The 26,205-nt window shown below is 37.4% G+C and overlaps 1 protein-coding gene, 13 non-coding genes and 1 pseudogene across 19 annotated transcripts in view; all 15 read right to left on the reverse strand.

Moving 5' to 3' along the window:
• Positions 1–26,205, reverse strand: part of LOC124256402 (insulin-like growth factor 2 mRNA-binding protein 2) — a 38,318-nt gene that overhangs the window by 7,333 nt on the left and 4,780 nt on the right. For 3 of the 6 annotated variants that reach the window (XM_046690412.1, XM_046690413.1, XM_046690417.1), the window contains exons 4-14: positions 24,779–24,888; positions 24,144–24,198; positions 22,477–22,525; positions 21,934–22,022; positions 20,221–20,307; positions 19,618–19,657; positions 19,236–19,330; positions 11,629–11,745; positions 10,460–10,616; positions 9,652–9,744; positions 9,080–9,295 (exon numbers count right to left, since the gene is read on the reverse strand). In XM_046690412.1, the coding sequence (XP_046546368.1) occupies positions 9,080–9,295; positions 9,652–9,744; positions 10,460–10,616; positions 11,629–11,745; positions 19,236–19,330; positions 19,618–19,657; positions 20,221–20,307; positions 21,934–22,022; positions 22,477–22,525; positions 24,144–24,198; positions 24,779–24,888 (1,108 nt within the window). The remainder of the gene's footprint in view (positions 1–9,079; positions 9,296–9,651; positions 9,745–10,459; positions 10,617–11,628; positions 11,746–19,235; positions 19,331–19,617; positions 19,658–20,220; positions 20,308–21,933; positions 22,023–22,476; positions 22,526–24,143; positions 24,199–24,778; positions 24,889–26,205) is intronic. The other 3 variants (XM_046690416.1, XM_046690414.1, XM_046690415.1) reach the window with 3 other exon arrangements.
• On the reverse strand, positions 99–169 carry LOC124256416. The gene has a single exon (XR_006892905.1). It is a non-coding gene; the product is annotated as a small nucleolar RNA SNORD31 (small nucleolar RNA).
• On the reverse strand, positions 451–523 carry LOC124256411. Its single transcript, XR_006892901.1, has one exon. It is a non-coding gene; the product is annotated as a small nucleolar RNA SNORD31 (small nucleolar RNA).
• Positions 1,958–2,029, reverse strand: LOC124256423. The gene has a single exon (XR_006892911.1). It is a non-coding gene; the product is annotated as a small nucleolar RNA SNORD31 (small nucleolar RNA).
• LOC124256406 lies at positions 2,482–2,553 on the reverse strand. Its single transcript, XR_006892896.1, has one exon. It is a non-coding gene; the product is annotated as a small nucleolar RNA SNORD31 (small nucleolar RNA).
• LOC124256422 lies at positions 2,919–2,990 on the reverse strand. Its single transcript, XR_006892910.1, has one exon. It is a non-coding gene; the product is annotated as a small nucleolar RNA SNORD31 (small nucleolar RNA).
• Positions 3,284–3,355, reverse strand: LOC124256413. Its single transcript, XR_006892902.1, has one exon. It is a non-coding gene; the product is annotated as a small nucleolar RNA SNORD31 (small nucleolar RNA).
• LOC124256410 lies at positions 3,806–3,878 on the reverse strand. The gene has a single exon (XR_006892900.1). It is a non-coding gene; the product is annotated as a small nucleolar RNA SNORD31 (small nucleolar RNA).
• On the reverse strand, positions 4,223–4,294 carry LOC124256409. Its single transcript, XR_006892899.1, has one exon. It is a non-coding gene; the product is annotated as a small nucleolar RNA SNORD31 (small nucleolar RNA).
• Positions 4,896–4,967, reverse strand: LOC124256414. The gene has a single exon (XR_006892903.1). It is a non-coding gene; the product is annotated as a small nucleolar RNA SNORD31 (small nucleolar RNA).
• LOC124256418 lies at positions 5,140–5,207 on the reverse strand (annotated as a pseudogene).
• Positions 6,552–6,623, reverse strand: LOC124256415. Its single transcript, XR_006892904.1, has one exon. It is a non-coding gene; the product is annotated as a small nucleolar RNA SNORD31 (small nucleolar RNA).
• On the reverse strand, positions 7,119–7,191 carry LOC124256407. The gene has a single exon (XR_006892897.1). It is a non-coding gene; the product is annotated as a small nucleolar RNA SNORD31 (small nucleolar RNA).
• LOC124256420 lies at positions 7,582–7,654 on the reverse strand. The gene has a single exon (XR_006892908.1). It is a non-coding gene; the product is annotated as a small nucleolar RNA SNORD31 (small nucleolar RNA).
• On the reverse strand, positions 8,234–8,306 carry LOC124256408. The gene has a single exon (XR_006892898.1). It is a non-coding gene; the product is annotated as a small nucleolar RNA SNORD31 (small nucleolar RNA).

Raw genomic sequence — 26,205 nt, forward strand, 5'->3', positions numbered from 1 at the left:
GTGCTGCCCCTAGTGGTCTATGCTATTTAACCAAGGTTTGTATGAAAAATGATTGATTTGTCAGTGTCAATCCCTCAACAAGTCAAACATTAAGAACTGTCAGTCAGATACAAACCAATCAGTCATTACATTTCAGACTGGGGCGGTAAACTTTATCTCATCATATGACAGTAAAAAAATTCCATTCGAACTTGACAACTAGAATTAATTTCCCAGTGAGCCTTAAATACTACCATGTTTAGCAATATCAAATTGCAACCACAGAAATATAATGAACTTAAATACATTGGAATAATTACTCTGGTTAAATACAGAAGCTAACAGTCTATATCATTTAAGATTTGGATCACTTACCTCTGAATTACAAATTCACAAATACAGTATCTTTGAAGTTCAACATTTTCACTGATGTATAAGATTAACAGGTTCATGACCATATGAATGTAGAACCATCATTCAGATATAAACCAATCAGTCATTACATATCAGCCTGGGGCGGTAAACTTTAGCTCATCATGTGACAGTTTACATCAACACACTGAACTGTGTTTTGCTTTATGCCCGCTGTTTAGCAATATTCCAGCAATATCACTGGAGGGGACATCAGAAAAGCAACAAACTACTATTTCCAAGCTATTTGTTTGTTCAATGGCTCACTCAGCAATATTCCAGCTGTATAGCTGTATAACAGGACCTAGATGTTTGAGGTTCTCTTGGCGCTAAGATAGTCATAAATGCCATACATTAACATCAACTTACTACTATCTTAGTGCTAAGAGAACTTCGAAAATCTAGGCCCGAGTTTATAAATGCACCAGGCAATCAAGCGATTAACAACATTATGATAATCAATCTGAACAACTGGGATATGATAAAATGGTCATACCCCACTTTGCCGGACAGCTGATGTGATGGTAACGAATTAAAAGTAAAGGTACCGCTAGTTTGCCGGCTATAGTCTGTTTTCAGTGATTAGTTGTCACCCATAGTCATTTGGGGGACATGAGCCTTTGGCAGACTGAGTTCGAACTCATTAATTACAAGGCACCAATTTGTTTTGAGTGAACTCGATTTCTAGTAACTGAATTTAGTTAAATCGAATTATATTAGCTGAATTGAGTGAAGCTTATTCCAATGATTATTTCTGAAGTTGGTCCTGTATATAAAGAATGTAGACATGGTTCGCTCATTGCAAAATGGCAAACGCTCAAGTTAACATTCCAAATACGAGGGGAGGTAGGTAGACACTTAATCTATCTAGGTTTAGGGTTAGGGTTAAGAGCACGAAAGGGACCGAGTTCATTGGAAATGTTGTAAGACAGGTTGTCCTGCAACGGCCAACACCGTCAGTGATGTTCTCAGCAGTTCCAGGAACACACACAACCACCATCAAGATCAAGTTTAGTTCAGAAAATATTTATGCATATTTATTTATGTCTTCAGTTACCATTTTCTCGTTTTCTGAAAATGTACGAAATATGTATTTATGAATTTTATCATGAAGATAAAATGTACCAAACATGTTGAATTAGTAAAATATGAAATATCGAGATGAAGCTACAGTGTGTACTTTCTTAGGCCGAAACAGACTAAGTTAATACCCTGTTGTTTAAAGGATTATCACGCATCAGTGAATTTCTATCTATAACAAAATCGTCCGGCAAAACGGGAACCCCCCGATAAAATGCATCTACCAAGTGAGTGAGTTGGACCAACCAGTTTCCCTGGTCACCTCTTACGACATCGGTTTGCATAAAACCAATTCTATCCAGGATCTTTTCCAAATAAAGCCATTCACAGCTCTGTGTTGCAAACATAGCCGTAAGACTGCAATTTAGTGAAGGAAATAAAATGTTCACATATCAGTACCAGAGTAATCAATGAATAATAAAAATAAATAAAAGTTCTCTGCATTTCAATATTTTAATCTACACGATTGTTTCAGCACTGAATGAACTGTCATTCAGATAAAACCAATCAGTCATTACATATCAGACTGGGGCGGTAAACTTTATCTCATCATGTGACAGCAGGTAACTGTTATTCAGGAAATGAACAAGTGACTGCTCATGGATTAGCTACGCATACACCTGCACTGAAAAAGCAGAATGTTCGTCTTGTGTTGAAGGAGACATAAACATGATAAAGGTTGACACAGGAGGAGGTTCCAATGAGGCTGTCTAAGTATGACTGCCTAAACAATTCACATTTCTTTAGTTGCATTGAATTGATGTATATAAATAAAACATGTAAAATGGGACCTAATGAATATGTGTGATAAACAATTCCTTCAGAAATAAATAGGTCAAGTTCCATTTATACGCTGGAATGGATTTTGGAACAACGGCTAGATTCCTTAGTGAAATACACTTGGTTACAAAACAGGTTCAGTTCAACAAAATACCAACCAAAAGGCTTAATCAATGGCAACCACTTCGTTTGTCAGTGTCAATCCCTGGATAAGTCAAACATGAAGAACTGTCATTCAGATAAATACCAATCAGTCATTACATATCAGACTGGGGCGGTAAACTTTAGCTCATCATATGACAGTACACAAATATATTCTTTGTTGTTTAATAGCAATATTCCAACTACATGGCGGCGGTCCAATTTAATTCTGACACAAGAGACCTTGAAATATATATATATATATGCTCCACAGAAACCCCAATACTAGATTGTTTAACTACCCATCATAGACAAAATGGCAATTTAATTGAAATGTATCAAAGTAATAAAGCTTCAAAATAATCATAATAGTTTATGTACTGACACTGGTCCAGTTGATTCAACCAGATATTTGCCATGTCACCTATGACCAAATCCACTAACATGAGATCTTAAGTCCGTATTTTCATCTAGGCTTTAGAATAACAAGTTTGTCACAAGACAGCTCAACTATTTGAATGAAGAACTGTCATTCAGATAAAACCAATCAGTCATTACATATCAGACTGGGGCGGTAAACTTTATCTCATCATGTGACAGTCTACAGGGCGGTATAAACTAAGTTTACCAAAAATTACCTGAACACCTTGCTGGTACAAACATCATGAAATAGTCTCTAAATCTATGTGAAAGTATTGGATTTGCACAAATGTCAGCTGTGAGAATTCATCAACCATGTCAACAAAACACTTTTGAAACAGTCCAACATTTAACAGCTGAATTTTTATTCATGAATGAATAACACCCTACAAAGTCTACACATTTGAACAGTAAAATCTTACAAACCCCCTTACACATCAACATTTTCAGTGTTTTAGAGCTAAATGAAATGTCATTCAGAGATCAACCAATCAGTCATTACATATCAGACTGGGGCGGTAAACTTTATCTCATCATATGACAGTCTTCATCAACGCCCATCTTTCAATCAACAAGAAGGCCATATAGAGCTTAGTGTTGCATAATACTGTTATAGCTATTATTAATAGCAACAAGGTTTCCCTAGGACTCAGGGAGAGATAAACAAAGTTCCACCCACCCACCCCAAACTACCTTAAAGTCTTGTGGGTACCAATAACATTCTAAATCTATTGGATTTTCAAAAATCGCAGCTGTGATAATTCGTCGAACAAGTAGGTTGAGGGCTTGAAAACCATCAAGGTGAAAGAGTAAACAGTTCATCAACCACGTCATGAATACACTCTTAATTTTGAAATATTCCAACCAAGTAACAGCCAAATTTTTATACATCATCAATGAGTGATAAAACCCTTCAATGTCTACACCTCTCAACATTAAGAATTGACCAACCCCTCACACATCAACTCTGTCAGTGTTTCAGAACTGAATGAACTGTCACTCAGAGACCAACCAATCAGTCATTACATATCAGACTGGGGCGGTAAACTTTATCTCATCATATGACAGTACACCATATCATTGTTTGTTGTTTAATGTCGCAATCCGCAATATTCCAGCTATATGGCGACAGTCAAATTTAATCCTAATATAAGTGAACTTGAAATATACGTTCTAGGGAAACCCTAAGCTTGTTTAACTACCCACCACAGACGAAATGGCAATCAAAAGAAATGTATCAAAGATAAAAGCTCTTATAATAATGAATTGTACTGATACTAATAGTTAAGCTCATTCAATAAGTCTATGAAAATATCAACTTACATGGGATCTACACAAGTCAGCATTTTCATCAAGGATTTAGAATAACAGGTTTGTAACAAGACAGCTCAACTACTTGAATGAAGAACTGCCATTCAGATATGAACCAATCAGTCATTACATATCAGACTGGGGCGGTAAACTTTATCTCATCATATGACAGTCTACATCAACACACATCTTTCAATCAACAAGACTGACTGACTGAGTTTAGTTTTACGCCGATTTTAGCAATATTCCAGCAATATCACGGCGGGGGACACCAGAAATGGGCTCAACACATTGTGCCCATGTGGGGAATCGAACCCGGGTCTTCGGGGACGAGCCAATGCTTTAACCACTAGGCTACCCCACCGCCCTCAATCAACAAGACGGCCATATAGAGCTTAGTGTGGAATAGTAGCAATAAGATTGAACTGCGACTCAGGGAGAGATAAAGTTCCCTCTAAAAATTAACATAACATTTTGCTGGTACCAAAAACATGAAATATTTTCGAAGTATGTGAAAGTACTGGATTTGCAAAAATTTCAGCTGTGAGAATTCATAAGAGTGGGTTGAGAAAACCATAAAGGAGTAATATGGAACAGTTTATGATCAACCATGTCGATAAAACACTTTAATTTAGACATATTCCAATATTTAACATATGAATTTTGAAACATCAACGAATGATAAAACCCTTCAATGTCTTCATCTCTAAACATTTAGAATTGACAAACCCCTCACGCATCAACATTTTCAGTGTTTCAGTACTGATGAACTGTCATTCAGATATGAACCAATCAGTCATTACATATCAGACTGGGGCGGTAAACTTTATCTCATCATATGACAGTGGTTACAAAAACTATGGTCCTGAGATATGAGAATTTTCATCTTGTCTCAAAGGAGGAATAAAAACGTTGTCACAGGAAGATGCTTTAATGATGCTGCCTAAATTTGAATGCCTACACTAGGGGTGAAAGGACTTGTTGAACTGGTGCATCCTGAGTTTTCACGTACGAACTGTCACTCAGAGATAAACCAATCACTCATTCTATATCAGACTGGGGCGGTAAACTTTATCTCATGTGATGCTGAATGAATCCTTTCCCATAATCCCCCTGTTGAGAGACCTCACTGCAATTCATGCAAACATAAATATCATCCTAAACAGAAGGGTGGGAGTTGCCACAATTTACACTTATTACAAGGTACACAGAGTATGTGATCCAGACAAGCAGTTGCCGGACCACTTTTTTCTGAGTAAGTGAGTGAGTTTAGTTTTACGCTGCACTCAGCAATATTGCAGCTATAAGGCAGCGGTCTGTAAATAATCGAGTCTGACCCAGACCATCCAGTGATCAACAGCATAAGCATCGATCTGCACAATTGGGAATCGATGACATGTGTCAACCAAACCAGCGAGCCTGACCACCTGATCCCGTTTAGTCGCCTCTTACGACAAGCATGGCTTACTGAAGGTTTATTCTAACCCGGACCTTCACATGTACTTTTTTCTGAACCTCAGTGACTGAGTGGGCATGGTTGTTGGCTGTGTTTGGGTGTGTTGAATCCTGTAAGCGACCAACCGTAATAATACTATAGTTCGTACTGTAGTGACTGATTGAGTTAGGTTTTACGCCGCTTTTAGCAATATTCCAGCAACATCACGGCGGGGGACACCAGAAATGGGCTTCACACATTGTACCCATGTGGGGATTCGAACCCGGGTCATCGGCGTGACAAGCCAATGCTTTAACCATTAGGCTACCCCACCGCCCCTCGCACTGTAGTGAGAAAGCTTAACTACAAGTATGTGACTGAGTGCTGGCACTAATGGTCTGTGTTGTGTTCAAGGTTTGTGACTTATCTATACATAGTTCAAATATTTGAATTAATGACTGTCATTCAGATATGAACCAATCAGTCATTACATATCAGACTGGGGGCGGTAAACTTTATCTCATCATGTGACAGCAGACAATTTCCATCCGCACTAAACAAATAGAGTTTTCGAGTTTAGTTTTACCCTGCACTCAGCTATATTGAGCTATATGGCAGTGGTCTGTAAATAATCGAGTCTGGACCAGACAATCAAAGCCAGCGAGCCTGACCACCCAATCCCGTTAGTCGCCTCTTACAACAAGCATGGGTTACTGAATGTTCATTCCAATCTGGGCCTTCACGGGTTCTAAAGAAATAGAATTCATTTCACAGAAAGCCTTAAATACTATCTTGTTTAGCTGGACCAAAATGGAATCAAAGAAATATACTGAAGTTATTCTGTTAAGTATTGCATATAATGGCCTAATATTTTGAAGGTTTGGGTCACTTACCTATGATTAACAAATTCAGAAAAATAACTTCATCATTTTCACTGATGTCTCAGAATAACAAGTTCATCACCATGCAGTTTAAATATATGAATGAAGAACTGTCATTCAGATATGAACCAATCAGTCATTACATATCAGACTGGGGCGGTAAACTTTATCTCATCATATGACAGTCTACATCAACACATATCGATATTAAGCTTCTCCAGAGGTGAGGTGAGTGAGTGAACAAGTGAGTTTAGTTTTACGCGCCGCTTTCAGCAATATTCCAGCATTCACAGCAGGAGCACCAGAAGTGACTTTACACATTGTACCCATGTGGGGAATCGACCCTGGGTACTGGAGTGAACGCTTTAACCACTAAGCTACCCCACCGCCCAAGAGGTGAGGTAAAACTGTGTTTAATGTTGAAGATTTCTGTACTTACATAATGAGGTGCAACACATGTATATCTACAAGCAGCTGCTTGTACTAGTCCTGAACAATGCTGGTTCCATGGAGCTAGCACACTATGACACCATGCCACAGTTTAACATGGACACCTCAATCAAACAACATCCTCCTCGCCAATAAGTTATTCCCTTAAATGCCAAGCATTAGGCAGAGTAACAGTGCTTTTCAACCAAGGTTTATGACAGCTATTTACATACACTTCAACTATTTCTGACTGTCACTCAGATACAAACCAATCAGTCATTACATATCAGACTGGGGCGGTAAACTTTATCTCATCATATGACAGTTGACAATTTCATTCTGATACAGGTGAAATTCATTTCAGTGAAAAGCCTATATACTTTTATTAGCCAGACTAACACACTATAGTACTCACTATAATATTATAGATTTGATTGAAGGTTAAAATCATTACTCAATTATCACCACCACCATAGGGCGGATCCAGAGGTGGGAGGGGGAGTTGTTTTGTAGGGAAAATGAAGTGTGCACCCTCCTTTCTGAATAGTGTGCACCCCCTTTCTCAAAAGCTGTATCCGGCCCTGACAACTGTTCAAGTGAAGCCATTTTTAAAGTATTTTATGTAAAGGAAAAACTCCTGCAGATACTGTCATTATAGGAAAATTCATCAGTTTTCAAAAAGAAAGGAACTATTTTCATATCTGTGACCAAGACTGTCACTCAGAGATCAACCAATCAGTCATTACATATCAGACTGGGGCTGTAAACTTTATCTCATCATATGACAGTTGACAATTTCATTCTGATACAGGTGAAATTCATTTCAGTGAAAAGCCTATATACTTTTATTAGCCAGACTAACACACTATAGTACTCACTATAATATTATAGATTTGATTGAAGGTTAAAATCATTACTCAATTATCACCACCACCATAGGCGGATCCAGAGGGTGGGGGGGGGTTTGTTTTGTAGGGAAAATGAAGTGTGCACCCCTCCTTTCTGAATAGTGTGCACCCCCCCTTTCTCAAAAAGCTGTATCCGGCCCTGACAACTGTTCAAGTGAAGCCATTTTAAAGTATTTTATGTAAAGGAAAAACTCCTGCAGATACTGTCATTATAGGAAAATTCATCAGTTTTCAAAAAAGAAAGGAACTATTTTCATATCTGTGACCAACTGTCTCGACAGCAACACAATTTTCATTTTTTCAACATTCACAAAATAACCAGCAGAATTAACGTCCTCAGCAATGAATAACAAACCCTACAGAGACGTCTTCACAATGTAACATTTCATTTTCACCCTAGTACAATAAACGCACAAGTATAAACAATACTGCTCAAATATTTGATTCAACAACACGACTGTCACTCAGAGATCAACCAATCAGTCATTACATATCAGACTGGGGCGGTAAACTTTAGCTCATCATGTGACAGTAATGACATTGATCTTTAAGTAATCAAGAAAACAATGCTTTCATCAGGGCCATATGAAAAATTATGAGATTGAGAGTTTTTGTGTGCATCAAGTCAAAAGTAGAGAACAAGCCCACAACTGTTAGAACAGAATAATGTAAGACACTAACCCAGTACTTGCAATTCTCACTGTTCTGCCCCCTTCTAATATGAACAAGTATTTAACAGTGACAATTTTTTAATGCAACGCCAGTGTTCAAAACCCAAGGTCAAAGCAGCGAGTTTGGTCACCTAGATTTCGGAATAGTTTCAAGCTCACTGTTAAGAGTAACACCATCCAGAACCCAAACTACATATATTCAGAGTGAGTGAGCGAGTTAGTTTAGTTTTTAGCATCCAGCAATATCACGGCTAGGGACACCAGAAATGGGCTTCACACATTGTACCATGTGGGGAATCAGTGAGTGAGTTTAGTTTTACGCCGCACTCAGCAGTATTCCAGCTATATGGCAGTGGTCTGTAAATAATCGAGTCTGCACCAGACAATCCAGTGATCAACATCATAAGCATCGATCTGCGCAATTGGGAACCGATGACATGTGTCAACCAAACCAGCGAGCCTGACCACCTGATCCCGTTATTCGCCTCTTACAACAAGCATGGGTTACTGAAGATCAATTCTAACCCGGACCTTCATGTGTCTGTGGGGAATAAAACTCAGGTCATTGGCATGACACGCGAATAGTTTAACCACTAGGCTACCCTACTGCCCCCACATACATTCAGAACTAACCTTGATTCTTGCGTTTGACAATCTCATGATATTTTTAATGTTGGATCCTTTGCTGCCAATGACTGCCCCAACAGTGCTTTCTGGGATGTAGAGGTAGATAACTTCCATCTGTTGCTGTGGCTGTTGCTGCTGCTGCTGCTGCTGTTGCTGCTGCTGCATTGGCTGACCTGGGCCCCCAAACAGGCCTGGGTACATGTTACCCTGTTGATTGGAAAGCTACAATGATACACCCAGGTGTCATGAAACAATTGTCCCCTGATTGGTGTCAATGCAGCAAATATTCCATCTAAACAAGAGATTCATGCAAATAACTTACTACTTAGCAGACAAACCAGCTGTTGTAAGCAACATTTCATGCCAGTCATGAGTGAGCGAGGGAGTATGGTTTTATGCCGATTTTAGCAATATTCCAGCAACATCACGGCAGGTGACACCAGAAATGGGTTCACACATCATACCCATGTTAGTACGAAACCCGGGGTCTTCAGCATGAAGAGCAAATGCTTTAACCACTAAGCTACCCCTCGCCCCTGTTTACCATGAATGAAAACAGACACGTTTGCAGTTATTACCATCATTGGGTATGGCGTCCTCATTCCCTGATAACTGTTCATATTTTGCATCATTGGTACGTTAGGTGGGGGCATCCCGAACATCATCTGCTGCTGTGAAAGTAAACAGATTATTAGTCAAACAATCACTTGACAGAAAGGAAACATATTTATGAATATTTAAAACATAGTATCAGAATTACCTAATCACTACCCTTAATGGCTGAACCTAACCTAACGAAGGTTCTTATGGGGGGAAAATTTCCAAATAAGGCTTGTCAAGGAACAAATATGCACAAGAGAAAATAATCCACTAGGCATATCTTGTTTTTGTCATTAGGAACATCAACATTTGTAGTTAAGAAAGTAAACTGACATATCTTATCAGTGAGTGAGTTTAGTTTTACACCACACTTAGCAATATTCCAGCTATATGGAGGCTGTCTGTAAATAATCGAGTCTGGACCAGACAATCCAGGGATCAACAGCATGAGCATCGATCTGCACAATTGGGAACCGATGACATGTGACAAAATAAGTCAGCAAGCCTGACCATCCGATCCCGTTAGTCGCCTCTTACGACAAGCATGGGTTACTGAAGATCAATATTCTAACCCGGACGTTCACGGGTCGAAATACCTTATCAACAATTCAAGAAACGATACTCCTCCATCTGCCCAGACATCTGGGCAAACAACAGATTCTCAGCCCCAAAATTCACGTTGGCACCCCAAACGACAAAACCAATCTAACAGCTTGTGCATTAGATCATCACGTTACCCCAAATCCTACAAGACTCCCAGAACAGATTATTTCAGGGAATACAAACCCCATAGTTTTGAGCATCTTGGTTCATGCAGTTCCTCATCTTCTCACTGATGAGCTCTTCTGCTTTGGCCGTCTGCTCACTGTTGCCTGTGACGGTGACCACTCGATCAATGAAGTAATTGTTCATATCCGTTAGACTGGAGGCAGACAAAACCTCACTGGTAACAAGGAGAGAGAAGAGAGGCTGTGTCAGATCCAAGCAAGCACGTGTTGCAATGGTGATGTTAGGGCAAATCAGGGATTAGCGCGAGAACAGGCTTTTATGCATCGTAGAAGGCAATTTACACTTTAGAATTTGTATGCAAGGACATTATGACAATGCAACATCTTGAAAGGTAAACAGTAAATATGGGAACTTGTCCAATATTGTCAGCATGTGCAAACTATAAAGGTTGCCTATTCCTTGATAAATGCACCATGTTGAAAGCTTTGCTTGATACTTCACAGTAGGAACGATTGGTTAGAGTCAACATACATGGTGATGACTGCAAAGAATTGGAACAGATTTCAAGGAGATGTGTGCAATTAGAAGGGAAAGAATAATTCATCAATCACGGATTTTGTCAAGCAAAATGTAAGAATTTAAGCGAGCAGTTGCGCAAGAGTGAATGTTATGACACTGCAGGTACAGAAAAAAGCAAACAGAAGTTTACCTTCTTCAAAAGAAAATAGCAAGGGAATAATGAATGGAAAAAATGTTAAAAGAAATTGCTTTCCGTGTTACCATGGTTTTGTGTACAGATGAGTTACCATTGTCAACTAGTGTCACATAGTGAGGCTCATAAACAGAATCAATGTAAAGACAAACACCACACTTCCTCAAACAGTGTCAATGAGGATTGCAAGATAGTAGTTTTACAAAACAGTCAAGACTTTTATAAACCATTTTGAATATTAGCATTAACAAATTATTCTATTCTACTTAGCTGTACATAAGAATACTGCCATTGATCTTGTTGACCTATGCTTAAACTTCTCACTTATTTGTACTTATAGCATGGTTTTAGCAATGTGACACAAAATCCATTCTGTCAGTTTTCGTAAAATCTCAAATGATTGCCTTTTCTGAACATACAAACATGTACAGTAAAGGAAATAGGAAGTTAGATTGGAAGATCAAAATGAAGAAAGAAACAAGTTGTTCTATAGATGATCACAATAAAATCTTACCTTGAAACAACTATGTGAGTATCAGACTCCTGCATAAAACTTTTGATGACTGCACCTTTTTTACCAATGATGCGTCCACATATACTGTTTGGACACAATATTTTGAGTGGTGTTTCTCTGAAAATGGAAAAGAAAAAGGCTACAGCATACAGTCAGATAGATAGAGGTGTATGAAATTAATGAAAAAACATTTTTTTCTGACAATAGCAACAGCAATAGACCGATCCAGTCCCGGACGATAAGCCCCGCCCACTTCGTTATGGACGTTAGGGGGGGAACAACCACTGACAAATCACAATGGCGTCACCGCCGGCAAAACGTACATGATTGTGAACGTTGTTGATGAATTCTGCTTGTGATACTTTGGTATTAGTCGTTTGTGAATGATATTTAAAGAGGCAAGTTATAGGTATGCGATTTTTAATATATTTTAGCTGGCAGATTGCAATTGGCGAGTGAAACTGAGTTACATGCCCGATGAAAAATCGTCCCGACTAGCTGCTGAGACTGTAGGAAGCGTAATTTCTTTCGAATCAATTAATCTATCTGGCAATTCACCTCCGTCACAGATATTAGCAGGGGAAGGGTAACCGAATTTTGTTGTTTGTGTTTTAAATTTTTATAAAAAACGTAAACACAAACACATGTTCATGTTGCAGATCGTTTCGGTATCTATAAATAGATTATCAACAATGTGCGTGGCGAATTTACTTGTAGTTATCCGTTCGCGTTCAAATTTAGTTCAATAATCTGAAAACATGGGTTTCTATCTTTTAATGAATTAAGCAGAAAATATTTCCAATCTACTACTTCGTGCACCTTATTTGTCTGTATATAATTAATGTAAACAAATCAATCACAGCATAAGCTATTTGATCTTATTTGGAAATGTGGAAAAGGTAATTGGGCTTGTAAAAAGTATTTCCATGGTCGTATCTGGACATACCCAGAAGCAAATATTCAACAGCTGATCAGCAATTCTCAGTAAAGTTTCCCTCTTCCAAATCTGTACACCTTGATAATATGACACTGAATATAAGGAAATCAATTATTTAATCATTTCATTCTATTTTTCTATATGTACTTTGTTGTGGAATCCTAATTTACATACAAACTTCCACAATACTGGACTTCATGAACTGCCAACGTTTATGTACAGGTATGTCACAGAACCAGAACACAAAGAAGATCCAAGATACAGTCTGCACCTGTACACTAGCCGACCCATCTTCCAGAAATAGGAAACATGTAATACAAAATCTTTGAACAGAGGATCCACAGTTATCCGAACAATTAACTAGCATTGAAATAGAGTGTTACAAAAAATACAAAGGTATTGTTTTTTCCATCAGATATATTTAACTGCTAACTACTAGTGTAAATAAGGTGCAAAGAATATATCCGATGTTCAAAGCTTTTTGTCAATACAATTACATATTGACATTATTGCTTCTTAAACAATGATAATCTTTGTTTTATTAGATCTAAGACCGTATCCCTCGAGGCCATAACACTGATTTTGATCTATTTCCTTTTTGAGATACTTACTTACTAGTGTCATAATTGACTCAAAATTTGGTAACAGTCATAATAAAGCTTTAGGAAAACACACATGAAAATGTCCTGAAGCGTTCACCTCCTACAAACCAGTATGCAATTTAATATGAAGCTCATTTTCCAAATAACCATCAACAAACCTTCAACAATTTGTCCAAAACCAACATCTTAATAAACACTAGCTTTGGCTCAGTCTTCAAATATTAGTAACCTCCAAAAAAAACTTGATGATTTATCATTAGAATTACATCAAATATGGGTTAAATATATGTTTCAATAAAGTTGAAAAGTCAACTGAGATTTTTGTAAGTTATTCTGTTCCAGGACTGGATAATGCCTTACCAGGGTTTGACCAAAACGTAGCCTTTGCTTTTTCAAATTCTCTAGAAGTTGAAATAACTTTAATGAGTTAGGACACTAGCAATCACTTTCAGAATTATCTTATTAGTAAATATAGTATTTAAAATAACATCTAAACCCAGGAGCCAAGAAACTAAGTTAAAGAACGAACAAATAAACTTTGTTTTTTTGTACTCTTAACTATTAAACATGAAAGATTTGTGGTTAGTCTTATGTGGAACACCAAATTCATTCTTAAAAAACTTGTGGTTAATAAATACCGAGCGATTAAAAGTTGCCCAAAAGTCGCCTGCTTCACTCTCACCCGCCATCGAAACCACAGACAGGTTACGTAACTCTGTCGCCAGAGCACTGCAGTGACGTCATATGAGGAACGATTTTCAGTTAGTTGTATAGAAAGTGTGTAGCAAGCATGTCATTTTGATGATTTCTCGACATTAACGAAGACATTCCGAATCGTTGCGTTGTCGTCAATTGCTCCCAGAGGTCAGGCGATGGTGTCACCATGCACAGATTTCCACAGGACCCCGCAGTTCGTGCTAAATGGGTTATGTTTGTGAGTGCAAAGCGAGCGTTGTGCAAGCCTGAAACGATATCTTACTTGCGTTCAGATCGCTTCACGAAAGTTAAAGAATCAAAACTACTTACTAGTTGTAGTAAAATATGTATATGATTGATGACCTTAAAGATTTTCCATGACACAACTTGTAACATAACAATTTCTTCCTACTGTAAGTAGTATTATATTGACACCCACCTCGCTTCCACGAGAGAAATTGTTGTTATAAGCTATGTCATGCAAAATCCTATTGGCCATCAATAAAATACATATTTTACTACCAGTAGAAAGTAGTTTTGATTTTGTAACTTGGTGAAAACAAACCTAAATAGCATTTATCCTCAGACTGGCGGATGTTCACAGGGCGCTGCCATTTTTGAAAATCGTAAAGTCTGTTAGAATTAATGAGATTATGGTTTGTTTTCATCAAGTTGGAAAATCAAAACTACTTTCTACTCATAGTTAAATATGTATTTGAATCATGACCCAAAGGATTTTGCATGACAACTTTATAACATAACGATTTCTTCCACGGAAGCAACGTGGGGGTCGAAGTGACAGGACTGTAATAATTATCTAGACACTTTATAGTTTGCCAATGTGAATCATAATTCGCACACACGCCCTAGTGTATGTTGTCTTTCTCATTACACTTCACGGCGAAAACAATGATTCTGTTGAATGCTACGACAAATGAATAAAAACAAGAAGACAAAGTCATCAATATCCCCCGCAATGGCAAAATACTCTTCATGATTATGTCTACGAGTTATGATTATGTCAAATATTTAGGTGTGTATATAAAAAAGTGGAAGGAGAGTATTGAAAGGTTTTGAAAGTTCTGCTCCAGAAAGGAGCACTGTCACCAATTTCATTCTATGTCAAACTTGTTGGCATGGAAATGCCAAAAATATTTTATTCAGAATTCTAAAACTACCAAAAGGCACCAGTACACCACCAGATCTATCTATGTGCCAAGTTTGGTGAAGAAATAGTGAATGGTTTTAGAGTTCTGCTCGGAAAGAGCACTACCACAAATTTCAGGCTAAGTCAAAATTGTTGCCATGGAAACGTAAAATATTTTATTCAGAATTCCAAAACTACCAAAGGCACAAGTACACCACCAGATCCATGTATGTGCCAAGTTTGGTGAAGAAATATTGAACGGTTTTAGAGTTCTGCTTCGGAAAAGACAAATTTTTCGCGCACTACCACCAATTCCAGGCTAAGTGAAACTTGTTGCCATGGAAATGCCAAAATTATTTTATTCAGAATTCCAAAACTACCAAAAAGCACCACTACACCACCAGATCTATCTATGTGCCAAGTTTGGTGAAGAAATATTGAACAGTTTTAGAGTTCTGCTCGAAAAGAGCACTACCACCAATTTCAGTCTAAGTGAAACTTGTTGCCATGGAAGCGCCAAAAATATTTTATTCAGAATTCCAAAACTATCAAAAGGCACAAAGTACACCACCAGATCTATCTATGTGCCACGTTTGGTGAAGAAATAGTCAACAGTTTTAGAGTTCTGCTCGAAAAGAGCACTACCACCAATTTCAGTCAAAGTCGACCTTTTGCCATGGAAAGGCCAAAATATTTAATTCAGAATTCCAAAACTACCAAAAGGCACCAGTACACCACCAGATCCATGTATGTGCCAAGTTTGGTGAAGAAATATTGAGCGGTTTTAGAGTTCTGCTCGGAAAAGACAAATGTGCACGGAAGGACGGACGACGGAGTCCATTTTAATACCCCCCGCAAAACGCGTTGCGGGGGATAACAATGCAAATATTAAAATTAAAACAGATTAAAGTTACAGGAACAATGTCAGGCTATTACCTTGTTCGAGGAATGTATCCATCAATATCCTCAAAAACGAGTGATATGCCATTCATCTGCAGCTGTTCCAAGTGATGTGTCTTTTAACAGTCTAATATACGAAAAAGTGACATATCGTTTCAGGTATTTCACATTGGTGTATAGTCTCATTGGTCACCCAAGATAGCACACCTGGCAACTAATTGCATAATGTTCGCCTTTCTTTTAAAAAAAAGTAATTTAGTAAGCCAATAATGAGCAATCAATCAATGTATTGGCGGTTAATCTTTTGAAAGAAGGACGTTTTTTCGCAGACAGACACGACAGAGTATTCAGTATATATCAGTAAATCTACATACATAAACACTAACTTTTGACAAATCATTTGTGTAAGATAAAAGTAATTAATCAATCAGCGTGTTATCGATGAATCCTTTGATCGATGTTTATAATGTTGAGTATTTACTCCAGACACAAGAAATGCCAAATGAGAACCTTTGCCGGGTAATCTAAGTGGTGTTACCACTAATTATACCTGTTATAAATCCATTAACTGACCATCAAGTGAATGATGACAAATAACAGGTTTATACCACCTAACACGGGTTACAACATGGGAGTATTAATTGCTGTATTGCATGCAATTTTAATTGCATGTGAAAACTTATGGGCCGACACTGTTTTGAGAATACAAACAGAACTTCATTATTGCATAAGAAATACATATAAGCATTTGCTGTGTGCTAAAACTGTATGTACCTATTTACCTAAGTAAATTTTCAGATTCTTCTAGCAATGGCAAAGTAGGGTTGTTTAGTTTACTGATTCAAATAAATCAAATGTCAATTTTTAATATCATACGTAATAGAAGTCACATTTTTACATGACATGATTAAATATTGAGGTAAAAAAACCCACAGAAATGGGATCAATTTGGATCAGTCATTATACCATCCAGGCATTAGAAAACCTGAAAAAGCCCACACTGCTTTGATACTTTATTACAATAAGACAAGAACTACCAGGGATATTTTCAAATAACTGCATCTGATGGGCATCCACCTTTCTTAATGTCGCACTGTTTAGGTTGAAGAAATTAACCGTAACCGTGATGAACGAGGCTGATCATCGTTTTTGCTATCACTAGAGTCTGGCTCGAACAAATAAGGCCTAGCGACACCAAGCGATTTTGACAGAATCGTCTATGAAAACAAGTTGTTACTCGAAAAATAGGCAAAGCAGGAGACAAAATTAAATGACAGTAGATTGTGAGAACATATAGCTTTCATTTTTCATAACAGTTGTCCCGATTTCAGGTTTATACAAACCTGTAAACAAGATAATTTACCCCCTGCAATGTACATGAATTCTGCATCGGCCCTCATATCTATTCCTCATATGACGTCACAGAGATGGGCCGCTCTGCTTGGTTGAAATTTCGTTCGGGGGTGAGAATTGTGCACTGTTGTCGAAAAGGTCGATTTAAGATTATTAAAGATCGAAATGTGTAGTTTTAATGATGGGATTTCATTTATAACGATGCCAATTAGTGATTTATGTATTTGTACCCCTAGAGTATATGATCTTTAATACCAAGTAATTGTCCTGCCATGATATGTATAGTGTTTGTTTGCCTAGTTCTGCCTTAAAAAATCACAAGAATCTGATATGTCAATCAAATAAATAATTATTTATAATTGATTAGATTATTATTTTATTACCCTTCCACGTTTACTTAAAAATGCAAGATTCTTAAAACATACCTTGCTATCATTTCCAGTGAATTAATCGAAATGACAGTTGTAATATTACTCCTAAAATGTACCAATATATGTGAATAGTTTATGTTGTAACAAAACTTCAAATAATGTTCTCATAATTAAGATATACACTTTATTTCACTCCGTCCAATACTCCAGAAAGTCACTATTCTTCTCACATAGTTTTCAGTATTCGATCAACATGGAGGAAGGTAATTCAATTCAAAGTCCCATGCATCTCATTATAAAAATTCTGAAATATTTAAAGCATGGTTTTATAGGCACTCATATGAATTAATTTTGATACATGGATATTGCATGATAGGCAACTGCTGACACTGACAATATTTCCCGTTTGAATAAAAAAATATTACTCCTCGAATATTTAGCTTGGTTAAGATACTGTAGGCCTTCAGATTGTGCTTATGAAACTTAAAACATCCTGAAATGTGTGACAAATTTAAGAATATCTAAGAGCAAAGGGGACAATACCCGCCACATTCTTTGTAACAAGTTTTGTTATTTTGGTCGACCCTAACCGATATCAGATCGCGGTCAGATTTGTTTACATTGTGTCACAGCTTTCTCATTTCAGCTTTATGGCGTACCAACTCAATGCCTAGTAGTGACTAAAAACGTTAAGCAAAAACAATTTTGTAGTTACAAGAATTGTCCGTGTTTATAACACTTGCAAAGTCTTAAACTGCTATTTGTTGTCATCAATTGGTAATGATTTTGCTCATGTGCAAAATTGTGGAAATTCGTGCAAATTCTCATCAGCAGGCAGACGTAGGTTTTGTGAACGATGGTGCAGACATTTAACAGATCGTTAGGCCTATGGCGTTCCTTAATCCGCCTCCATTTTTTTTTGTCTTGACCGTAATGATTTTGTTGAAGGTACACATCAAATCGCAGCAATATGTAATAAATATAGTGAGTGTAAATGGCGTAATTCCAAGCACATCGCTTTGGAGGCATCGTTTGACCCCGGAAATAAGTCTGACAAATCCACACAGCGCGCCCGGCCTGCTGATTGGCCAAAATTGACGCATGCGCCAGTTTTGATTGACAGACTGGATCGGTCTATTGCTCAATGTCATTGTCACTGTTGTGGCTAAGTATTGACCAGAAATATAATGGTAACACCATGAAACAATGATCCATGCTGTTTGGTTACAATGACACTATACTGACTGACTGACTGACTGAGTTTGGTTTTACGCCGCTTTTAGCAATATTCCAGCAACATCACGGCGAGGGACACCAGAAATGGGCTTCACACAATGTACCCATGTGGGGATTCGAACCCGGGTCTTCGGCATGACGAGACAACGCTTTAGCCACTAGGCTACCCCACCGGCCCACAATGACACTATAAGCCAGGTAACCTACTGAAACAACTTCGAGAAGCGCTCACAATCATTAGGTGTATTCAGACATTCTGATAGCCAACTCCCTCCTCATATCACAAACATGGGTACTGGAAACACTCCGGAGAAGCTATCGTACTTAAAATGACAATTGAGAAGATCTGAGTGAAAGACACTTACCCTTTGTTAAGGGCTTCTGCTTCTTTGCTTACAACTTTCATAATTTCTTTACATGCTTTCGAGCAATTCTCAGGACTACCTTTGATTGTGACAAGCTGAAAATGGAAAAAGGACAGTGAAAAGATTGTAATATTGCAGGTCCAAGATCAAGTAGATGTTCAACATAAGGCAGGTACGGCATACAGTTTGTAGTCATCAAACCTTCTTCAGGTCATTAAACCACATTGTCTGCTAATAAAAGTTACTTACATACTAAGAAAAGTGAATCTATCAATTTATCACAAGTTACGAAATATAATTCCAGACATAACTGAGATATCGTAAACAACAGTCTTCACCATAACTGGACAAATGGCTACAGGTAATAAATTGATGTACTTACTGTTTCTTGTGTGTGATTCTCTCTTCGATGAATATCCACTCTGTAGACGGTAAATATACAAGTTACTAGTTCATGCATCAACTTGATCAACACAAACACATCATAGAAACTAGAAACTAAAATCTGACAGAATTTAAGATGAAACAAATAAATCTTCAGAAAAATTAATCTTCAGTAAACATTCAAACTTCAAATAACATCCAACTCTAACAGAAATAACCAATTAGAATTTCTGGTTTTAGCAACAAATAGTGTCAGTTCTAACACTTAATTATTCTAAATAACTTAATGATAAGTACTGACAAGGAGACAGTTATTCCATCATATCTATGGTATAACACAGGCGTGGAAATAACTTTAAAATTGCTAGTGTACTCCGGAACAGTGGCACATGTAAATCACTTGCCCTGATAATTTTTCCACTATACCCGCCGTTTTCTTGTTGATTTTTCAAAATAAACAACATAATTAACATTGGAAAGTCAACTGGACACCGGTTCAGTGTGATATACAAATTTGCTTGCCCGACAGAAAAAAACACTGGACTCGGACGTCGGGCAATGGGTTATTTCCACCCCTGTAACACATGCTCAAGTAACAAACCTTGCTCTACTTTGTGACGTGATGTTTTTGATGGTTTGACCTTGTTTTCCTATGATGGCTCCCACATATTCACTGCCAACCATTATCCTGCAAACACAATACACTGATACATGACAGAAACCATACATCCACTCTCAATACGTTCAAGCATGTTCCTCTAATGGGTGGCTTACAGTATATACAACATCTGACTAGAGTGAGTGAGTGAGTTTAGTTTTACGCCGCACTCAGCAATATTCCAGCTATATGGCGGCGGTCTGTAAATAATCGAGTCTGGACCAGACAATCCAGTGATCAACAGCATGAGCATCGATCTGCGCAGCTTGGAACCGATGACATTTGTCAACCAAGTCAGCGAAACTGACCACCCGATCCCGTTAGTCGCCTCTTACGACAAGATAGTCGCCTTGTTATGGCAAGCACATGGGTTGCTGAAGACCTATTCTACCCCGGATCTTCACGGGTCACATCTGACTAGAAGTCACTGGCACAAGAAACTATTTATCTTTAAAGGAACCTAATTTGATCTTTACAAATGGTAAAATGTATTCTACTGAGAAGTTAAAGAATGCCAGTTCTGTCATGTTACTATAGTAAATCTGTCATGGCATGCAAAACCCAGTTATTTCCATAGCTTTTTTTTCACAAGTAAATACAAGAAAAACACATACTTGTTGTCTGAAAACATTTCATAATTTCACTGGGAATGTCACTTTCATGATTATCATACTTTGATCACAGAACCATCCCAACAAAGTAGGAAATGTATAAATCACAGGTACAGTTCAAGAATTTGCCATGTTTAATACAGTTAAGGACAAGTTTTCAAACTGCCTAAAGTTTCAACACTCAACAAAGAAACCTGTGTTACTGAATTCCTTTGATAAACCCTACTTTTTGTCAGAGGGACTAGATGTGTAGATATCTAACATACACTTGTGTTTTTTAACCAATGATCAACACATATATTTCTCACCAATTTCCAACATTACCACAGAAATACCAATACCAATGCTTCAGTTATTAAAAGGAAGACAGCTAAATCAGATATAACTTGAATGTTACAAATTCTTAATTACATCTTCATTTATGATAATCTTCAAAACTTTCCATGCAGCATAGTACGCTTTCATCAAGGGAGACAACTGCTCAGAGACTACATAGTGCTACCTTTTTTGCCAAGCTGCCAAGCTGACATGTTAACCATATTAAGACTGGCAAATGGATTCTTAAATTTAATGACCAAAAACATTTTGTTATAGATCCATGGACCTTGGAAATATCTGTCCAGGGATTCTTCGAGACCTTTGGAAGGCCAATTGGCAAAAAGGGATTTTTTCTATGTTTTAATTGTCATAATACAAGAGGTATTTTAACACTGCATATTCACATTCATTCAATACTGTAATGTAGATCGCACTGAATCCTCTTGGTCTGTACAACACCTAATGTTAGTCTGAACATATTAATAAAACCGTTATGGATTAGGAATAATTGAATTCCGAACTGTATATGTTTACTGATGTGTGTTACAGACTTAATGTTGAACACTGGCCTATAATCAGGTTAAGTTAAAGCCATTCTATACTTCCACAGTTTCTGAGTAAGAATGGAAGCCTAAATTATTGCTGCTCAAAAATATTAGCTACACTTTATTCATCCTAACGTCCTGAAAATGTTTTATTACCGTCCGTTTAACAGAGGGTAACTTACCTCAGTGGCATCTCCTGCCGATTCATCCCTGAGTTATTATTGTTGTTTGAACGATTCACTCGGCGTGTTCTGTTGTTTGCGAGTTCAACCTGTAATACAACATAATGGTTGATAAATTTGAGAACAAGCGTTTCTTTTATCTGACTTTTCAACACACAACAATTAGTCCGACATTTTTCCAGAAGTGGGATGCAATTACAGGTAACACAACTTGCTTTCATCATTTTCATACAAAGGAATTTCCTTCACAGTAATGTGCTAGCCAATGAAAAATACATGTGTGATCATGAAGCCTATCTCTAGAACATTACATATCTGGGGGGTTAAAAATGAAATTTATCCAAACCAAGATCCTCTTATCTGTATTTCATTCTGTATGGACTAGATCAGTGGGTTGGCACCCATTCACAGCAATCATATATCAAATATTCATTTTATCCTAGCTTGAGAATTGTAAGGCTAATGTATTGATAGAATGTCTTCAGTTTCAATGTAAAGACTATTTGTTCATATCTATCTACTATGAGCAGAAGGGGAACATACTTTCAAGTAACTGCCTTCTATGTCACGACCATTCAATCTTGTTGCAGCGCTAGAACAAAAGTCACAATATTTACAGATTCCATACATCCTACAATAGAGCTGGCCATATCTGTCTCAGCAAACTGGGACAAATAAAATCTGTTCTCAGGCACTTTCCTGATAAAAATATTTAACATTGTCCAATGATCAAGATAATGCTTGTTTTGATTGTACTTTAACGACACACTCGGCAATATCTCAGCAATGTTTCAGCTTAGCTGCTATAAGACTGTCTGTAAGGATCAAGTCTGGACCAGACAATCCAGTAGGGATGCCACGATACATCGATACATTTTCTAAGAAGATGCTATTATCCATACATTCAAAACTGTATCGATATTTAGTTTTGAAAGTATTGGTGTAAATATATTTATGTATCATTTACATTTTGCAATTGTATCATGTTTTTTGACTTTATGAGAGTTATTAATGATTATTTTTCATGCACAAAGATGGGAAATTAGAACCTTTTAATTTCTGAGAATCAAAAATGTTGATCTTTTCATTGACAATTATAAAATATGAAATATGTTCAAAACATCACTAAATTTACACAATAATGCCATGAAGATAGGTATCGTGATACTATCGAATTGTGACATGGGTATCGTGATACGTATCGATTCATGAAACTTATGTATCGTGACATCCCTACAATCCAGTTATCATGAGCACTGATCTTGGCAGTTGAGATATGACATGTCAACAAAGTTTGCAACCCTGACCATTCGAGACCATTAGTTGCTTCTTACAAGCTTGGGTTGCAGAAGACCAATTCTAACCTGGATCTTCAGGAGCCATGATAATGCAACAGCTTTCTTCATAAGTGAGCGAGTTACAAATTGTGGCATCCTCTTTGTTTATATAGAAAAGTCAAGGGCAAGCTAGTGAATGTTTTTGACATTCAGCCTATCAGGCTCTGTAACATTATACACCATCCTGTCCGAGGGCAGCTATATCAGGGTTCGATATAATGCTTTGTTACTTGCACTGGTGCAACCCAATATTACAAAGTGCAACCTAGTTATTAGTCTATCTTGCACCAGGTGCAAGTCAATTTTTGAGTGGGTAAACTTCTGAATAAAACATAAATAATTCAATAGCATATTTCTGAAATTACATATTGCAATAAAAACAGTGTAACTGGAATTTGACTGGTGCAACTAGGTTTTTATCTTAGGTTGCACCTGGTGCCAAGTGGGTTAACATCTCTTAAATCAAGCCCTGCATATTTGTGAGACCAATTCAGACCAAGTGAGTGAGTGAGTATAGTTTCATGCTGCTTTTTAGCAATATTCAAGCAATATCATGACTGGGGACACCAGAAATGAGTTTCAGACATTGTAACCATGTAGGGAATTGAACCCTGGTCTTCGATGTGACGAGCTAACACTTTAACCACTTGGCTACCCCACCGCCCCAACTCTGACCAAGAATTCCTGTCCCATCCCGAGACATTTGCTGTGACAAATTTTTATCTTTTACAAAAAGTGATAAATGATAAAAACCCATCAGTATTACAATAATGTAGAATATCTTGTTCCTCATGAGGGTACTAAACAAACAGGATAGCTCATGCTTATTTCTCTCTTGAAGGGAGTTAATAGATTTTCTTTACAAACACTTACTCTTGTGCTTGTTCTGGTGAGTCAAATGTGACATACATAGCACCCTCAGCACCCACTGAAAAACGCAGACAACAGCTTTAATCATATATCAAGAAGACACAATGGCAACATAGAAAGATTTTACAGACACCTTATGCAAGGGTTTCTATCACCATGACAACAGGCAGTGGAGAAGACATCCTTTTATTTCTCTTTTTACAGTCGTAAAATCTATACTATGTATTCAGCAAAACTTGTGAGCTTGGTGCAGGTTCTGAATTTTTCAACGAACATGAAAAATCATTTGAAAATTTCTAGCCATTAAGACATAGTTTGGCATGTACTATTTAACATGTGTAAAGAAAATATTACTGATTAGAAACTTATCACATTGACAACTGACAATGAACAAGTTAGTTGCAAGCCAAAATTATAGCTATACTATATGACAACCACCTATCGATAAATAACTGGACCAGATAATCCCATGATTACTATGTGCAATGAACCATGCTATCAGGATTCGATGTCATGCAAATAACCAAGTTGTCGAACCTAACCAAGTCAAGATTTTAGCTCTCAGATTAGCAGAGAACAATGTTATCGAGGAATTCTGGGTTGCGGATACCTGTACCAATTCCAAAATTAGTGTGTACCTTGTTCTACTTTCTGGGGATTCCCCACTATCTGGCTGACTAGGAGGCCGATGTCATCAACTGTGACATGATCAGGAGCATTTTTTATTTGGATTTTATTTGTCTTCCGGCTGAAACAAATGGGTGAATTATTCAAAACCAGGATCTGCATTATCAGAACATTATCTCTATCAAATGCTATCCAAACTTATTTACAATAGAATATAAAATCGGGGGCATTTAACCAATTAGAAACATGCTTTCAACGACAAAACTGATGGGACCATATTGCATGATGTCAGAAATGAGGATACTGCCCGTCTGTAAAATGTAGGCTAGGGTGAGTTGCATGTATCTCTGTTAATGTTATCCGGTTTATACCAGACTTTGACCACTACAAAGTTAGAATGTCCGGTAATTTCAAAGGCTGTCAGTCATTATGTCCGGCAAATTTTAAAATCAATTTTCTAATGACCTCTGTCAATTTTATTTCTCCTCCAAAAAGATTACGTTTTCACAGTGACAGAGGTGTTGTCAAATAAAAAATAGCAGTTTTGAAAAAAACACAGGCTAAAAATAGCAGCATTGACGCATTGGGATACCCTCTACATTTCTGATTGGTTGTGAGAGTGCAAGCTCTCCCACACAATCAAAAGCTTGATCACTTGGCCAATAAATTTTACAAACGACAGGTATTTGAAATGCTATCTGGTCAAAATGTCCAGCAGTAAAAAATGCCAGCGGAAACACTGTCTTGGTCAAGAAACAGTGGTTCATGATTTACGGGACAGATATCAATGAAAAACAAATTGTAGTTATCGTAGTCACAGAATATCATAGATGCATACTCTGCTTTGCAACTGGATCTAGTATACTTGATACACACAACTTCTGACAACAATGTGCTGAAAACATGTATGTAATATCCATGCGCTTACAGACACCAACAGAGTTCCAATAAGAACATAATACACCCCTAATTACAGACAATGTACAATCACATTGATGTAATTGCAACATTAACAAAGGACTTAGGTTACCGTCTTACACAAGTTACAGCAAGGATTGTTTCTAGTCTACAGGTGTAACCAGGTAACCAGTCAAAATTAAGTGCTTGAAAAATCATTCTTTCTCTCTAAACCCAACAATTTTTAGTCCATGACCCTTAAGACATTTCAAGTTAAAATTCAACAACATTATGAATAAGTTTTCATGTTCATACATGGCAATGAGCTGATCTTAGACTCTCAGGCTTTGGACTCTTTGCTAGTCTCAGACTCTTTAATGCAATATATTTTTGTGCAGCCTTGTCTTAAAAACAATGTCTTTTCAACATGATAATGCAAAACAGAATTCTTTTACACAAATGTCACTAATCCGAAGTGTATCTACCTGGTATCAAGCGGAGCCCTATCGAACAACACCACCATGTATACTAGTGCTACGGA

The sequence above is a fragment of the Haliotis rubra genome, unplaced genomic scaffold (assembly GCF_003918875.1).
Source record: "Haliotis rubra isolate DU_JTF1 unplaced genomic scaffold, ASM391887v1 Scf627, whole genome shotgun sequence".
In the NCBI taxonomy this organism is placed as follows: domain Eukaryota; kingdom Metazoa; phylum Mollusca; class Gastropoda; order Lepetellida; family Haliotidae; genus Haliotis; species Haliotis rubra.